The following is an 18,541-nucleotide window of genomic DNA, read 5'->3' as shown; positions in this document are numbered from 1 at the left end:
TAAGATAGTTTATGTCATGCGATAAATCGGCAATTAAATATGCGAGTGAATCGCGTCGCATAAGGGCTGTATGCTATTGGGTTGGCTTGGTCAAATAGACTATAGCACTATATTCACTATATTCGACATTCAACAATTCTACCAAGCCAACAGTTACTTACAGTTGGCTTGGAAGAATTGTCGAATATAGCGAATATAGTGATACATTCTCTATCTTCGTCTATTCGACCAAGCCAACCCAATAGCATACAGCCCTTATGCGACGCGATTCACTCACATATTTAATTGCCGATTTATTGCATGACAAACTATCTTACATGAAAAGGAAAATTATAAATCAGTAATGACTCATTACTGATTTATAATTTTCCTCTTCATGTAAGATAGTTTGTTATGCAATAAATCGGCAATTAAATATGCAAGTGAATCGCGTAACATAAACTATCTTACATAAAGAGGAAAATTATAAATCAGGAACGATTACTAATGAGAATCGTTACTGATTTATAATTTTCCTCTTTATGTAAGATAGTTTATGTTATGCGATAAATCGGCAATTAAATATACGCATGAATCGCATCGCAACTATATGCTATTGGGTTGGCTTGGTCGAATAGACGAAGATAGAGAATATAGCGCTATATTCGACAATTCTACCAAGCCAACCCATTAGTGATAGTAGTCATTTTTACTATCACAAAATTTGTCATAGTAAATTACTAGCACTAATTTTGTGATATTAAAGTAAATTACTAATATGACTAATGGGTTCAGATGGAAAATAAAACGAAAATTCTTAGTATATTCAAAATATTCTTGAATTTACGAAGTTGTAATATTCGTACAAATATTTCGCTATTCGAATATTCGCGCTCATCCCTATAGATTTACTAGTTCTAAAAGGCTGGGCACAAAGAGCGGTATGTTTATTTGGCAATATTAACGCCTCCATTTGCATGGAAAGAAAACGTAGTATTTTAATGAAGTTGGACCCCCAACTTATCCAAATAGTATCATCTAACAGTAACACCCCCATCAGATGGCTACCTTTTTGGGGGATTTCTTTATTAAGGCATTTAACAGATACGTAGGATTGTTTTCATCGCTTGACAAAGCACAATCCTCCATGAAAAAAGTTTTCCAGGGTCGTGTTTTTGGGAGGGCTGGGAAGAGAAGAGGCCAGTTTCCCAGCCGTCCGACCCACGTGAATCAATATCCAAGAGGCCTTCCCCGAGTGGACAGACATCCAGCTCCATCCCACTCCTTCAACCCAACACCCTTTTTCTGGTAGAGGCCAACCCTGGAGGGCGAGAGGCCATAGAGGTTTTCCGAGAACCAGACCCTCGGGAGGTGAGTGTCCCCAGCCAGTATTTTTCACAAATACCCCTAGGGGGCAGGATAAAACATTTTTCCCATGTTTGGTCTCTGATTACATCAGACTCATGGGTCTTAAATACGGCCTCAGGATATCAAATAGAATTCCTATTTCCACCAATACAAACACACTCACCTCATCCAATAACTTTCTCAGAGTCAGACCGCACACTAGTTCAACTAGAAATAGAGGAACTCTATTCCAAAGGCGCTATTATTCCAATACCCTCAGAATCCCCAGGATTTGTAAGCAATCTCTTTCTAGTGAAAAAGAGAGATGGTGGTCACTAACCAGTTATCAATTTGAGATTCCTCAACAGTTTCGTGCTTTACCAACACTTCCAAATGGAGGAAATTCATCTCCTGAGAGACCTTTTGTTACCGCACGATTGGCTGGCAAAAATAGGTCTCAAGGATACTTATCTCACAATACCTATGCATCTACTGTCCCAGCCATACCTCCAATTTGTTTGGGAAAGCCAGAAATGGCAGTTTACCAGCTTGCCTTTCGGTCTTTCCACCCCTTGGTGTTTCACCAAACTATTAAAACCAGTAGTATCTCTACTGCGGTTCTGAGGTGTTCGTCTGATAATATACTTAGACGATTTACTCATTATGGCCCAATCTCTGTCCCTGATACATCTCCACATTCAGTGGACCACGACCTTGTTGACCAATCTGAGATTCCTTCTAAATCTCGAGAAATCTGTTCTAATTCCCTCTCGGGAAGTAGAATTCTTGGGTTTTCTCATCAACTCTCAGTCAGCCATTCTGCGTCTCCCTCCCAGGAAACTGAAAACCATCCGAAGAGAGATTCGGTCAGTCTTGAACAGACAGCGGATCTCACTTCGCACTTTAGCTCGGATAGTAGGTTGGCTATCCTCCTCCATTCAAGCAATTTTCCCCGCTCCTCTACATTAGCGAGCCCTCCAACACTTGAAAACCCATCACCTCAGGGAAAGTTTGGGATATTCAGACAAAGTATCCCTTTCCTCGGATGCCAAAGAGGAACTCCTGTGGTGGTTGGATCACATCCAATTATGGAACGGGAAGGCTATCTTTAATTCGGTTCCAGATCTAATTCTGGAATCGGATGCCAGTTGCAGCGGATGGGGTGCCCGGTGCGGCTCCTTATCCACTGGTGGCAAATGGTCTGAAGAAGAAGAGGCGCTACTTCACATCAATTGCCTGGAACTCTTGGCAGATCGCACTGTTGCATTCTCTTGCGGATGGACAACAACCCTGCAGTACAGTATGTGAACCGTCTGGGAGGCACCAGATTAGAAATCCTGGCCAATATAGCGAAAGAATTCTGGCACTTTTGTCTCGACAGAGACATTACACTGAAGGCGGAATATCTTCCGGGCCTTTCCAACTCAGTTGCAGATTGGAACTCCCGCTTCCTAAGGCTGGGTTCAGACCTGAGCGGAACGCGCTGTAAAACGCTCAACAGGCAAGAACCAATGATTCCCTATGGGAATGGTTCTCACCTGAGCATTTTACAGCGCGTACGATCGCGCTGTAAAACGCCAGACGCCGCAAGAAGTACAGGAGCTTCTTTGGGGCGTCTTGTCTCGCGTTCCCGCACATAGACTTCAGCGGGAACACGCGACAATGGGCGTTCGCTTGTCTCTGTATGCGCGATTGCAAACACCCGTACAATCACGCATACAGAGCGTACATTCAAGTACGCTCAGGTCTGAACCCAGCCTAACAGACCACAGTGACTGGCGTCTAGATCCTATGATTTTCCAACTCCTCGACTCACTGTGGGGCCCCCTCCAAATAGACCTTTTCGCATCATGAATAAACCGTCAGCTTCCCAAATTCTTCAGCTGGCATCCCGACTCAGAGTCGTTAGGCACAGATGCCCTCCTCCACCTCTTGGCTTCGGGAACTCTATATGCGTTTCCCCCCTTTGCTCTCATTCCGAGAGTACTGTTGTTGACCAGAACCCAGAAATCGACGATAGTCTTTATAACTCCGTTCTGGCCTACTCAGTCTTTGTTTCCTCAACTTCTGGGGATGACCATAGACTTTTCACGCCTATTAGCAAATCATCATTCGATTCTCCTGGACCCTTCCGGGAATCCTCATCCCTTAATCTTGTCAGACCTACTTCATCTAGTAGCATGGCTCATCTCTGGTCAGCAGAGTTTGATATCGGACTTTCCCACTCAGCTCAGGATATCCTCTCAGATGCTTGGGCCCTGGGTACCAGGTCTGCTTACAGATCAGCCTGGAGACTTTGGGCTGATTGGTGCTTACAACGGAATGTGGATCCCGTTCACGCACCTATGGTACAGGTCCTGAATTACCTATCAGCATCGGACGATTAACGTTTATCGTTCAGCGATTTCTTTTTATCACGCTCCGCTCCAGAATATGTCAATAGGTAAACACCCCCTTATCTGTAAGTTAATGACATTCCGCAGACTTCCTTTACCCAAGTATCATTCTACCTGGGATGTTACTGTGGTACTTAATCTTTTTGTCTCCTAGGGAGATAATCTCCTATCATTAAAGCTCCTTTCTTTTAAATTGGCTACTCTTCTATGCCTCCTCTCTTTCAAAAGAGTCTCCGATGTCAGAGCCCTAGACATACCCCAGAGACAATTTTCCCCACAAGGCGTATCCTTCTCCATTTCCCGGCATACCAAGACCAATTTTCCCTCAGTTTTTTACCCTGCCTTTCCTCAACAAGAACATTTGTGTATTGTTCATTGTCTTAAGGTCTACGAACGTAAGACTGAATCTCTTAGGCAACCAGCTCATTCCTAATTATTAATATCGTTTTGTAAACCTCACCTTCCGGTTTCATCCCCAACTCTAGCCAGATGGATTAGGCAGTCTATGCAATTAGCAGGTATCGATACCTCCGTATTCGGGGCTCATTCCGTTCGGGGTGCCTCGTCTACAAAGGTTAGGCAGGCTGGTGCCTCTCTATCTGACATTCTTAAGGCAGCCGACTGGTCGTCAGAATCCACATTTAAAACATTCTACTTTCGACCTGAACCTCATACTTCCATGTTCTTAATCTATTTGCATAATATAGAGTTCAAGTTTATTACTCATGTATTGTATTAGCTTTAAACATGCATAGAATGGAGTCTCCTGCTTGTAATAAAATTGGAGATTTTCCTAGCTGTTTGTGCAGGAAAATATAGATTTTATTTAAGACAGGAGACGGACATTATCCCACCGTATAACCCACCCTGTTTCTGTTCTCGTCTAGTTTAATATTCTTCTGGGAGTCTTCAGTCGATCTCTTCCCTCGACATGGCTCATTGAATTTTGGATGATTTCCAGTTTTTCGTTCAGGAAAGGCATGTGAGTTTGTTATTTCTGTTTGTTTACATCAAAGAAAGAGGAGGATTGGCACATTACAGGAGCTTATATATCCTATGCTGTGTTGTGATTGCCAGTGTATCTCACTGCATGTTTCTTAAAATTTTTTTCTTTTTCTTATCTTTATTTAAACGTTGCTGTTGATTGGAGTCCAGTAAAGAAGTATAGCATATAATGTTTATTTCCTGTCTTTAATAAAATCTATATTTTCCTTCACAAGCAGCTAGGAAAATCTCAAATTTTATATAGTCTATTAGTGCCTGGGAAAGTCATAAAGGAGGAGTCACCTTCTTGGGAATTCCCACTTTTATGTTAGGCCTCATGCACCCAGCCATGGCCCGGCCATTGCCGTATTGCGGCCCGCAAACAGCGGGTCCGCAATATGCGGGCACCGGTCGTGTGCTCCCCGCATCACAATCCGGAGCTGCGGTGCGGAACGGAGGCACGGAACCTCACAGAAGCCCTACGGAGTGCTTCCGTGGTGTTTCTGTCCGTGCCTCCGCACAGCAAAAAATAGAACATGTTAAATTTCTTTGCAGTGCGGACCGATCACGGACCCATTTAAGTTGAATGGGTCTCAATTCGTCCTGGCCGCCGCACAGACGTTGCGGTCCCCAAAGCACGGAACGGCCGTGTGCATGAGGCCGTAGGGAAAGTTCACATCACCGTTATTTTTCCATTCTGCATTCAAAGAAAAATGGCTCAAACGGATGCCAAATGTGCATAACAAATGCACAGTATGCATTTTTTTTTTTTTTTTTTACAGGATACTTTTTTTGATGGATCAGAAGAACGGAAAAATAATGGTGATGTGAACTCGCCCTAAGTAACATCAGTTTCTGCATTGGCAGACGCGGACAGTACATTATATTAAAGGGATTCTGTCACCTCCCCTCAGCCAAAAAACAATTTAAAAGCAGCCATGCAGCACAGCTTACCTGGATTAAGCTGTGCTCTTTTATCTTGCAATCCGTCCAGCAGTTAGTGCAAAAAACGACTTTGATCGATATGTAAATATGTCCTGAAGGTGCCCAGAGGGGCGTTTTTTTCTTCTTAGTGAGCCCAGTACCGCCCCTCTTTCAGTGCCCAGCCCGCCTTCCTTGTACTTTCTAACCGCCGCCCCCAGCCTGCCACAGCCTCTCCTGCCTCTCCTCCCCCTCCCTCACGCCGAACGAAGTCTCGCACAGGCGCAGTACCCACTGAGGGCTGCGCCTGTGCGATCATCAGGAGACTGAGGGCGGCAGCTTCATCTTCGTCACTGGGCATGCGCCGAGCCCAGTGACGTCCGATATTAGCTCTTTCCCTCAGTCAGCCTGGTAGGAAGCGCAGAGGATTGCCGATCGGCTGCTGCACCCTGCGCTTTCTCCAGTCTGCCTGCCTTTACTTAATATAATAATACCTAATTTGCCCCAACAAATACTTATTTCTTTCCTGAAGGGAGGGTGGGGAAAGAAATCGCTGGCCGTCTTCACTGTGGCAGGCAGACTGGAGAAAGCGCAGGGTGCAGCAGCCGATCGGCAATCCTCTGCGCTTCCTACCAGGCTGACTGAGGGAAAGAGCTAACATCGGACGTCACTGGGCTCGGCGCATGCCCAGTGACGAAGATGAAGCTGCCGCCCTCAGTCTCCTGATGATCGCACAGGCGCAGCCCTCAGTGGGTACTGCGCCTGTGCGAGACTTCGTTCGGCGTGAGGGAGGGGGAGGAGAGGCAGGAGAGGCTGTGGCAGGCTGGGGGCGGCGGTTAGAAAGTACAAGGAAGGCGGGCTGGGCACTGAAAGAGGGGCGGTACTGGGCTCACTAAGAAGAAAAAAACGCCCCTCTGGGCACCTTCAGGACACATTTACATATCGATCAAAGTCGTTTTTTGCACTAACTGCTGGACGGATTTCAAGATAAAAGAGCACAGCTTAATCCAGGTAAGCTGTGCTGCATGGCTGCTTTTAAATCGTTTTTTGGCTGAGGGGAGGTGACAGAATCCCTTTAAATGTAAATGGCCAGTATGTAATCCTATGGTTTATCCTGTAGTAACCACTGTACAATGCAAATATAGTGCACACAAAAAATCTTCAGACCCTTTTATTATTTTTTTCACATTTTGTTATGTTGCTGCCTTGTGCTAATATAACAATAATTTTCCCATCAATCTGCACTCAATACCACATAATGAGAAAGTGAAAACAGAATTTTAGAAATTTTTGTTAATTTATTAAAAAGGAAAAAACTAAAATTTTGCATGGACATAAGTATTCAGACCCTCTGCTAGGACACATTTAGACCTGGACACCTCTCATTTCTTTGGATAATCTTTGAGATGTTTCTACACTTTGAGCAGTCAACAAACTGTCCACTCTTTACATTTCAGACCTACTCTCCACACATGTAATCTCTGATCCTTCCTTTGCTCTCCTCTTGTCTGCTCCTCACACAATCTTCTTCACGACTTCTCACGTGCATCATCCATACCCTGGAATGCACTACCCCAGACTCTCCCCCAACATCCAAACTTTAAGAAGTAACTGTAAAACACACCTAAGAAAAAGCCTACAACCTACAATGAGAGAGAGACGGAGAGACAGAGCTTTTCAAAGCAATCAGAGCACTTTGGATTCTGTTAATTAACTAATTTGGACACATATTTAATTGAACAGTTGATTCGGCCAACTTGGTCTCCAATAGAATCTTTAGAAGATGATAATCTCTAATTTTAAGCCATCGCATGTAGCGTCCTCTCTCCCGCTGTACCTGCCCGTCAAACAGTTTATTCATGTTTATTGTACTTGTTTTAATTTTATATGGTCCATGTAAAGCCATTTCTGTACAGCACCCTGGAATTAATAGCGCCTTGAAATAAATAATGATATTAAAAAGTTTCTTACCCTTCCTTGCTTATAGAGCCTTTTTTCTGCCATGCAAGCGTTTTCTTGTTTTTATGGTTCAAGACTGTGATTTTGTCAGTGGTCACCTCAATTCTTATCTTCTTTTCTCTATTTATAATCCCAAGTCTTCCAAAATAGGTTTGATTTGATCTCGTATTGTTGCCTGCTTTCTCTTTTCCAATAAGTTCTCCATTTACTGAAATACCTTAGGCAGAATGCAGCAAAACTGGTGTTAAGCTGAAGGAATGATGTAAGCATTTTTCTCCTAAAACTGAAAAATATTCATCTACAGTACTAGTGAATTTTAATGTAGATCAATAGTGAAAGTTTGGTAATTATGTTTTATTCACTTACAGAGTGTAACAGACAGTGGGTGTGGACCCAGTGCGCCAACTTGCCAGTTTGACTTTGGTCTAAACCTAATGGCGTTGTCCTTGCAGTTCCCTGGTATTCACCCTTTAACCACTATACAGGGATCTGGACTTCACCGTAGGGAAGCAACCAGGCTGCTACCTCCTAGAGTAGTCCTGGTTTAGTTGACAGCTGACCCATGGGCTGCACCAAGGAATCAGGAAAAGGCGTAGTCTGAACACAGTCCAAGATCGGGGCAGGCTGAGTATGTGCGTATTCCAAATAGCAATTCCAAGGTCGGGGCAGAAGGCAAGGAGTAAAAACGACAATAGTACAGTACACGTGTAATGGGGAGCCGGTGACACGCATCCTCCTTGCAGCGCCGCCGGCATCCCGTCTGTGTGCAGGAGTGTCTCCATGGGGACCAGGGGGCGGGGAGGACCCGGCCGCGCACACCTCCTCAGAGCGGCCGGCGTTCCCCTAGACTACGAGCAGCAGGGGAGCTGAGCACCAATTATGATGAATCAGCGCTCAGCTGTGTTGGGCTGTGTAACGTGAGTCACGTGAGTCACGTGATGCTGGCCACGTCATGTGACTCACCAGTCAGGGCTATTAAACAGGCAGCCTGCTTGCCACAGGTTGCCTGTGATTGGTCTTTTGTTACCCTCACCAGCGTTCTCTTGGATTGTGTATCTCGTGTGTGCTTTGACCTCGGCTCTGTTTGTGACCTCGACATCGCTACCTCCTTTTGTACTTGACGTGACCGTTTGGCTTCTGACCTCGGCTTTGTTTGTGACCTCGACCTTGCTAGCTCCTTTTGGTATTTACGCGTCCTCCTGACTTGACCCTTGCTTTGTCTATGGTATTTGTATTTGTCTTTAGGCCCCTGCACTTATCTAAGAAAGGGACCGTTGCCAAGTTGTACGCCATAAGTTAGGACGGACCATGCGAGTAGGTAGGAGGTGCGGGTGGATATTAGGGCTTATGAACAACTCTCTTATTGTCCCCTATGGTGGAGGATGCAGTGTTTTATACTTACTATACTAATACCACTATTGTCCTTTGGACTATAATCACACCTCTTAATCCTGCACCTTTATACTGCTTTAAGACTTAACTTTTATTAATATAAGAGTAATACTATGTTACTAAAAGGTAAGCGATTTAAAATTTCCAGCAGATGGCTCAGCTATCACTACTTTGTATATACTACAATATTCCTGCTATTTCTTCATAGCTAGGATTAGGGGGCAGCGTTGCTCATATGTTTTAATACAGCTACGACTCAGCGAGGCTTCAACAATACTAAATAAACAAGCAAGTGAAAGATACATTGCCCCTATACGCAAACTGGCAGCGCGTAGCCAGTAGGGGAACAATGTACTAATCCTACCTATGAAGAAATAGCAGGAATATTGTAGTATAAACAAAGTAGTGATAGCTGAGCCGTCTGCTGGAAAATTTAAAATCACGTACCTTTTAGTAACATAGTATTAGTCGTATATTAATAAAGTTTTAAAGCAGTATAAAGGTGCAGGATTAAGAGGTGTGATTATAGTCCAAAGGACAATAGTGGTATTAGTATATTAGATATCAGGGCTGCACTTATCCGCCCCTACCGTGACAACACGTGTAGCCAGACAAGAGATCACACCTTTGCTGGTTACTAGAGACTAGAAAACCTCTAAGCTCAGGTGAGGAGGTGAAACCACAGCCCAGCTAAATAGGGAGGCTGCTCAGCACCTTAGTCAACAGCTGAACAGTGAATGAATGAAAGGATTAACTCTTACAGTGCTGAAAGGAAGTTCACTGAGCACTTTATGTGTTAAAGATAAAAGTATAAGTATACCTTTATGGGCTAACCAGAAAATTATATTTGCTTCTGGAGCACTGAAGCCCCTTCATCAGTCAGGTTTACAAATGATTGACTGAGAGAAGAGCCCAACATTTAAGAAACTTTACACCATGACATTGTAGATGGCATAATACATCACTAAGATAAACCAAAGCGATAAAACAGAGACTTATGTTACGGATTGAAGGACACTAGGAATATTATCTAAAGGTGCCCATACAAGTTAGATTAATGTCAGGCGAACCTACCGATCTGTGTATGGGGGTGCCCCAACTTTTACCCAGGGACAGAAGATTTTAAGGGAAAGAAGGATCTGGCATGTACAATTTCAAGACCCCTAATACATTCTTCTCAACGTACTGAGTCTGGCAGAGGCTTAGTTCCCTCTCTGCACTGACAACATATACATTCTCAGCCGAACTGAGCGTGCATGTTGGGATCGAGAAGAACGACTGTTCACTAAATGAGTGTTCAGGTGACAACTATTGTATTGTAACTTAGTGATGTAGGTGTGTGGCCACTTTCAGGACTTCGGAGATCTGGAGTCATTCTTATGGGTCTGCCCATGTAATAAGCAAAAAATCCAGTCCTGTAGTGCTGCATGCAAAATATGACCTATAATAGCGATAAACAAGGCATATGTCTGCTCTACATTGCCAGTTACAGTGGAAAAATAATAACAATGATATAATTATAGTAATAATTATTAAAATTAGTATATAAATAAAATAATAAGTAAACACAACATTGCATTTTCTATCTTTGAGGCACAGACTAAAAAAAACTAAGAAAAAAAAGCATAAAAACAACTATAAAGTAGCTTATGTAAGGGTTTTTCTGAAATTCCAGCAAAAACACGGGCGAGATTTCCGCGTGGGTGCAATGCGTGAGGTGAACGCATTGCACCCCCACTGAATCCATTCATTTCTATGGGGCTGTGCACATCAGCGGTGATTTTCACGCATCACTTGTGTGTTGCGTGAAAATCCCAGCATGCTCTATATTGTGCGTTTTTCACGCTACGCAGGCCCCATAGAAGTGAACGGATGCGGTGCGATTTTCACGCATGGTTACTACGAGATGATCGGGATGGAGACCCGATCATTATTATTTTACCTTATAACATGGTTATAAGGGAAAATAATAGCATTCTTAATACTGAATGCTTAGTAAAATAGGGATGGAGGGGTTAAAAAAAAAAGTAAAATAATTTAACTCCCCTCATCCACACCCGGCTTCTCTTCTGTCTTCTTCTTTGACGACTAGGAGGAAAAGGACCTGTGGTGACGTCACTGCGCTCATCACATGGTCCGTCACATGATCTATCACTATGGTGATGGACCATGTGATGAGCGAAGTGACGTCACCAAAGGTCCTTTTCCTCCCAGGTCCTCAAAAGAAGAAGAAAGAAGACAAGCCGGGCTGCGCGAACAAGTGGATGAGGTGAGTTTAATTTTTTTTAACCCCTCCATCCCTAATTTACTTAGCATTCTCCATTAAGAATGCTATTATTTTCCCTTATAACCATGTTATAAGGGAAAATAATAAAATCTACACTGCACCTAACCCAAACCCGAACTTCTGTGAAGAAGTCCGGTTCGGGTCTGGGTACCAAACATGCAGATTTTTCTCACGCGCGTGCAAAACGCATTAAAATGCTTTGCACAAAACGCATTAAAATGCTTTGCGACGCCCGTGTGAAAGAGGCTTAAGTCTTAAGACTCTCCCAAAATGTGTCAAATATTAAATACTTAGAATAAATAGTACTCATAATGGGTTAAAGCTTACCACGCTCTCGATCCTCAACAAGATTCAGGATCACACCCGGCTCCTCTTGAATATTAAAGCACAAAGCATCGTTCTTTTGAGGAACATTTATCACAAAATGAGGGTCTGAATCAACTGTTGATAGAAATGACGACAAACAGTAACAAACAAATACTTCTGCTGGGACAAGAGCTTCTGCTTGTTGGGAGCTCCCCACTAATAAATGGAAGTCTCGCTCTATGGCATTCATCTGTACTATAGGACATATTAAATGAAGATGACTTCTTAGGTGTTTTACATATGAGCAATAAAGACGGACCGCAAAGTTGGCATTGGATTACTTCCTAATATCAGGAAGCAATTAGTTCAGAATTGATTCCCTCATCTCATCTCTATTAGACATACGATATAAACAAAATGCAGGAAAAGCAAGCGGAAGAGGATTTACAGGAACCCATTCAGATAATGCAGAACATGTCTTGTGTGAGGACATGCTGCAGTTTTTCAAAAGCCCTGTCTGACGCAGCTTTCTTCCAGATTTATTTAAATGGATTTTACACTGCAATGCAAACAGTAAACTCTGCCACAACTTTCTTAACCTCTTCACAGTCACATTAAAATTGGAAAAACCCTCCCAATATGATACATTTTTATTGTACTTTTTTAATATGTGTTTGAAGTAAATATTCAGTACACCGCACTTTGTCTCGAAATTGCATTGTAATACAAGTACTCACTCCATTCAAGTGACTGGAGCGGGTACTTGTAATTACACTATGCCACCGCTCCAGTGGAGCCAGGTGCAAGGAACACAGCTCCTCGTCTCACAGCTGATCGGTGGGGGTGCCGGGTGTCGGACCCAGTCTGATCAGATATTTATGACCAATCCTGAGGATAATATTCTGGGCCGGATAACTCCTTTTAGGACCAGTAACATTTTCCTCCTTTGTGTTCCAACAGTCATAACTTTTAAAAAAAATTCTTCTAATTAATCTAATATTTATCATTATTAGTTGTAGGTTTACTTTTAGAGGCAAAGACAAAAAAGCTGCAATTTTAACATTATTTTGTTGAATTTAATTGCAGACGGTTCATTGTGTGGTATAAATAACATAACTTATGTCTGTCACTACAATGATGATAATGACACATTTCTATATATCTTTTATTATTTTTTTCTCTCCTCAATCAGGCTGTCAACTCCCCAACTGTCCCCCGATAATAAGCCCTAGCGCTATTTTGCAGAGTTTTTGGAGTAGGCTTAAAATATAAGCTCTACTCCACAAATAAGCCCTAGATACATCCGTATTTTATTTTATATAAAGGGAAGGTGGGGGAAATCTGCGGGCTGCAGCAGCTCAGGAGCGCTCACTAATGGCTCCTGAGCTGCCATGAAACTGTGGGTGGGTAGCGCAGGCTTCAGTGAATTAGCCTTCAGGAAAGCCACCAGCCCGCGCATTCATCGCGGCACTAAGCAGCACCTAACGGGCGGGCTGGCAGCTTCACTAAATGCTAAATTATGCCGGCAGCCCGTGCTTCCCTTCACTTTCACGTTGGGTGGGCTGGCGGCTTCTCTGTATGCCCTGTACTGCCGCGAGCCCGCAAGTTTTTACTTACATGAAGGAGGCAGCAGGAGGAGCTCCCTACATCTCTCCCGTGCAGTATCTGCTCTCCCTGGTACCGTAGATTGCTGACTAGGTCCCTTGGGTAAGGACAGCTCAAGGGCAATATACGGTCCAGAATGAAAAATGTGTGGCAAATATGACTATAACCCCCCCTCTTCCATAGGAATGCACCCATGTACTGCAGTATATGGGTGCATCCCTATGGATGAGGGGGGTTATAGTCATATTTAATAAAAACACTGTCCAGGGACTGTTCTGTAATTGGCATGTGTCTATATGAAATATGTTCATGGAGCCAAAATAAGCCCTATCCCAATAATAAGCCCTAACCCTTATTCGGAGAAAAAAATAATATAAGACATTTTCAAATAAAAACGGTAGATGGATAGATCTACTCCCCCAACCAGAAATGGGAGGGGGAGGGGAACCACCTCCCAGAGGCAGGGCACTCCAAAACTCTGTCATGTGCTACACCTGAGATCTGCATATAAAGGAAACCTGTCATTACTTTCTAAACCTATTTATCCACTCACTTTTCTATACATACTTTTTAATACATTAATAATAATATTAAAATCTATTCTGAATGAACTATCAGTTCAGAGAAAAATCTAAAATAGATGTTCCCGTCATACATGTAAATGCACCTTAGGCTACTTTCACACTTGCGCTTGATCGGATCCGTTCTGAGCGGATCCGATCATATTAATGCAGACGGAGGCTCCGTTCAGTACGGATCCGTCTGCATTAATAACTTAGAAAAATTTCTAAGTGCGCAAGATGCCTGAGCGGATCCGTTCAGACCTTCAATGTAAAGTCAATGGGGGACGGATCCGCTTGAAGATTGAGCCATATGGTGTCATCTTCAAGCGGATCTGTTCCTATTGACTTACATTGTAAGTCTGAACGGATCCGCTCGCCTCCGCACGGCCAGGCGGACAGCTGAACGCTGCAAGCAGCATTCAGCTGTCCGCCTGGCCGTGCGGAGGCGAGCGGAGGCTGAACGCCGCCAGACTGATGCAGTCTGAGCGGATCCGCTCCATTCAGACTGCATCAAGGCTGGACGGAGGCGTTCGGGTCCGCTCGTGAGCTCCTTCAAGCGGAGCTCACGAGCGGACCGACAAACGCAAGTGTGAAAGTAGCCTTAGATGAGTCCTGTCTCCTCCATGCTTCAGAGAGGAGTCCAGCGTTCTCTGACTCTAAGCCCAGCCACGCCCACTCAGAAGGAGCCCAGCACCGCCCCGCATCCTCCAAATCTCCTCCTTGCTCCCCGACGTCACAAAGCTAGAGCGCCGTAATCTCGCGCGAGCTAGCGCAAGCCCAGTTCGTTCCCTGAGGCTGATACCAGCATCGCGAGATTATGGCGCTCTAGCTTTGTGACGTCGGGGAGCAAGGAGGAGATTGGGATGATGCGGGGCGGTGCTGGACTTCTTCACAGTGGAGCGTGGCTGGGCTCTGGAAACGTTAGTAACAGCTCCTTGGGCTTCTTACTTGCCTCATTTACATATATATAATATCTTTTTTTTTTACACAATGAAAGCACACAGAGCTATGGGGACTGGGTATTGCGGATGTGCTAGCGGCGATCTAGCAGCCCATGTCCTCAGCTCTGTACCCAAAATCCTGGTGACAGGTTCCCTTTAACAGCATAAAAATACATATATGTTTATACGTCCCACAGCAAACAATACATAATACAAAATACCACAACACATTTGCAGCGCATAATTCACTTCTATTACGGCACTTTTTCTGAATCAGGACTCTAGCCTCAGGTATTTTTGCCCTGAAAAACTGCATAGTGTGAATGGGATAAAAAGTCAAAGATGAAAAATAGGTATAAAATAAGAAGACATCTAAATTACTAGGACATCTTCATGTAGCTATCGGTGAAACAAAATAATGGCTATTGTTCGCTTATGTATATTGGATTACAACAGTATTAAAAAAAAAAACATCAGTTCTTTCCTCAGATTGAGACCCTGAGGGTATCTGGTTTTCAGGCTGAGTACCCAATATGCCTCACGCTGCAAAACCTTCTTCTTCATATTACCACCTCTTAGGCTGGGTTCACACCTGAGCGTTTTACAGCGCGTTCCTACGCGCTGTAAAACGCTCAACAAGGAGAAACCAATGCTTCCCTATGGGAATGGTTCTCACCTGGACGTTTTACAGCGCGTACGATCGCGCTGTAAAACGCCCGACGCTCAAAAAAGTACATGAGCGACTTTGGGGCGTTTGACGCGCGTTTGTGGCCATAGGACACTGTAGTCAATCACACAAACGCGCGTCAAACGCGCGTTTACTATTACAAAAAACGCGCTTAAAAATGCGCGACAAAAACGCGCGTTAAACGCGCGTTTGCGCAACGCTCAGGTGTGAACCCAGCCTTAAAGGAACAACTACTCTTTCAATCGCATAGGTGCGGAAGCCAGTTAAAACTATGATTATGTACTGTTATAAAATGATTAGCCGCATTTGCTGTACCCATAGTAATGTAATTAACATGTTCCAACAGTCTTGTTTTAAATTTCCTGCGGGAACTCCCTACATACATGAGATCACACATTGTACATTCCATAACATAAATAATGCCCATTGTATTGCAATTAATATAGCTTTTTATCGGGAATGTTTCTGTATGTGTGGAATTGTGAATTTTTTTTGTTGGTGTGGCATATCTACACATTTTGTATGGGCGTCCTCCACATTTGGTAAAACCTAGATATTTTATCCAGGTACCCGAGGATTTATTTGCAGTACGTGTGAAAAACAAAGGGGAAAGAACCAGTAGCCAATGTACTAGGTCGCCTTGATACTATTCTGCATCCACTTTTTAAAGTAAATAAGGAAATGAAGATTGCAGACTGAAAATTATCGCAACTTGAGCACTAACATATAAGAAAAAAGATTTTCCTGGGTAAAAGGTGTTCATAGCCTTTAAATATAAGGAATAACTTACCCCAGTTTGCAGACCCTTGAGTATGCGGTGCTGTAATAGAAACACTGGGTTTATTTTAATTGTTTTATAGCGTATGACTAGGATATATTCAAGTATAAGATTTATCTATTACTGAATCTTAGCCATAGAGGAAAGAAAACAAATGGATAGAGAGGGCACTTCTTGGGTGTAATATTTAGTGTAATTACAAGGGAATGGGACCAGCACTTGTAATTACACAGTGTAATATTGAATAATATAATATTGACGAGGAAGCAGCACTTGCATGAGCGCCACCTCCTCTTCAAACAGCTGATCAGTGGGGGTGCCGGGAGTCAGACCCCACCGATCTGATATTGATGACCTATGCTGTCTAAGGGTACTTTCACAGTAGCGTTAAAGGGAACCTGTCACCGGGATTTTGTGTATAGAGCTGAGGACATGGGTTGCTAGATGGCCGCTAGCACATCCGCAATACCCAGTCCCCATAGCTCTGTGTGCTTTTATTGTGTAAAAAAAAACAACGATTTGATACATATGCAAATTAACCTGAGATGTGTCCTGTACATGAGATGAATCAGTAACAGGACTCATCTCAGGTTAATTTGCATATGTATCAAATCGTTTTTTTTTACACAATAAAAGCACACAGAGCTATGGGGACTGGGTATTGCGGATGTGCTAGCGGCCTCAGCTCTATACACAAAATCCCGGTGACAGGTTCCCTTTAAAGAGTTCCATCCTAGGGGCTCAATACAGGAACAAAACGCTTCAATTTTGTCCTAATGCATTCTGAATGGAAAGCATTCCGTTAAGTATGCATCAGGATGTCTTCAGTTCAGTCACTTTTACGGTGCTGCAGTATTTTCTCCAGCCAAAATTCCGGAACACTTGCCGGAATGCCGGATCCGTCATTATTTTCCATTGAAATGTATTAATGCCGAATTCGGTACCAAGTGTTCCAGAAAAATGGATCTGGTTTTCCGGTCTGTGCATGCGCAGACCCTTAAAAATGTAAAAAAAAAATAATAATACCGGATCCTTTTTTCAGGATCACACTGGAGAGACGGATCCGGTATTTCAATGCATTTGTCAAACGGATCCGGAAACAAACGGTATTCGTTTGCACACGGATTTCAGCATCCGGCATGCAGTTTCGGCAACTTTACAGCAGCACCATGGGCCATAGACACAATGGACAGGAGAGGACCTCACTGACTTACATGGGAGAGTTTTCTAGGCATGCTCTGTGACCCGTGCAGAGGTCATTGCACAAGGAAAGAATAGATAAGCTCTGACAAAGTATTGTGAATGGGGGATCCTGTCTTATCTGTACAAAGAGGTGATATCATTACAGGCAGGATTAGAATGATATATAACTGCAGTAAAGTGATCTGTACAGACCAAGAAATGGTGCCTATTATTAGGCTTGGTGGCCAGTGCCAAAACTGTAGGATTTTATAATTTTTGTTTAAATATAGTGGACATGGAAAATTAAAAATAACAAAAATGGTTAAAAGTTACTGTATATCTCATACAATTAATGTAATTTACAGCAGTGGTATACCTACCATAGAGGTTGGGCATGCAACTGCTGTAAGCTTGTGTTGGGAGACCTAGCACTGAACTGCTCCCCCTGCTTTCCATGACACTGCATGCACATTCATTTAGATACCACCGGTTCAATACTAGCTGTATAAAACCATATGACGCTAGCTCCTCCAGGTGATGGTGTGAATGGTGGCATGCAGTTAGAATTATATTAGAATTCATCAATCATCATAATATTTATGTTAAAGTAATTATGAATTCTGTGTTATAAATGAATACAGAGATCTTAAATTGTATGTTCACGTTTTTGTTATGTGATCACATCATATTTTTTCTCTAAATGGGACCAAAATTCAAGATTCATTTCATAATATATCTTTAGAAGGGTTAGAGTTCATGGTGTTTTGGGGATACAAATTTAGCCATAGAGTTAAAGGGGTACTCCAGTTTCATAATGAAGAGTACGCCAAACACTGGTAATGTTTGCCTCGTATACCTATTTTTCCCTTTCTCTTGTTTTCAACTTCACTACACCCTGGCAGGATGTTTACATGAAGAACTTCCTGTTTTCATGAGCCTTTTTTTTTTTAACTAAACCCAGCATGCTTTGCTCTGTAATGCTGTGCTATACTGTTCTCTCTGCAGTAGTAGACATGTCAGAAGAGCAAATTGATCCACTTTAAACATAAAAAAACAAGATTATGTAGTTATTATTTTTCTATTGTTAAATGCTTACGTCTTTTATGTGGAAAGGACGACGCAGTAAAATCTCTTTGCACTGCAAACAATGGAATGAAAGTTAATTGGGTAATATTTTATACTTTTAGGTTGAGTTTACACACTCTGTTTATGG

At 43.0% G+C, this 18,541-nt stretch overlaps 1 protein-coding gene across 2 annotated transcripts in view; it reads right to left on the bottom strand.

Annotated features, from left to right (window-relative positions):
- Positions 1-18,541, bottom strand: part of LOC122943571 (inter-alpha-trypsin inhibitor heavy chain H3-like) — an 82,222-nt gene that overhangs the window by 8,468 nt on the left and 55,213 nt on the right. For both annotated transcript variants that reach the window (XM_044301414.1, XM_044301415.1), the window contains 4 exons: positions 18,425-18,466; positions 16,159-16,188; positions 11,593-11,706; positions 7,599-7,803 (listed from right to left, as the gene is read on the bottom strand). In XM_044301414.1, the coding sequence (XP_044157349.1) occupies positions 7,599-7,803; positions 11,593-11,706; positions 16,159-16,188; positions 18,425-18,466 (391 nt within the window). The remainder of the gene's footprint in view (positions 1-7,598; positions 7,804-11,592; positions 11,707-16,158; positions 16,189-18,424; positions 18,467-18,541) is intronic.

Source organism: Bufo gargarizans, chromosome 7 (genome assembly GCF_014858855.1).
Source record: "Bufo gargarizans isolate SCDJY-AF-19 chromosome 7, ASM1485885v1, whole genome shotgun sequence".
Classification (NCBI taxonomy): Eukaryota; Metazoa; Chordata; class Amphibia; order Anura; family Bufonidae; genus Bufo; species Bufo gargarizans.
Note: the sequence above shows the minus strand (reverse complement) of the source record. Positions and strands in the feature narration are given on the sequence as shown.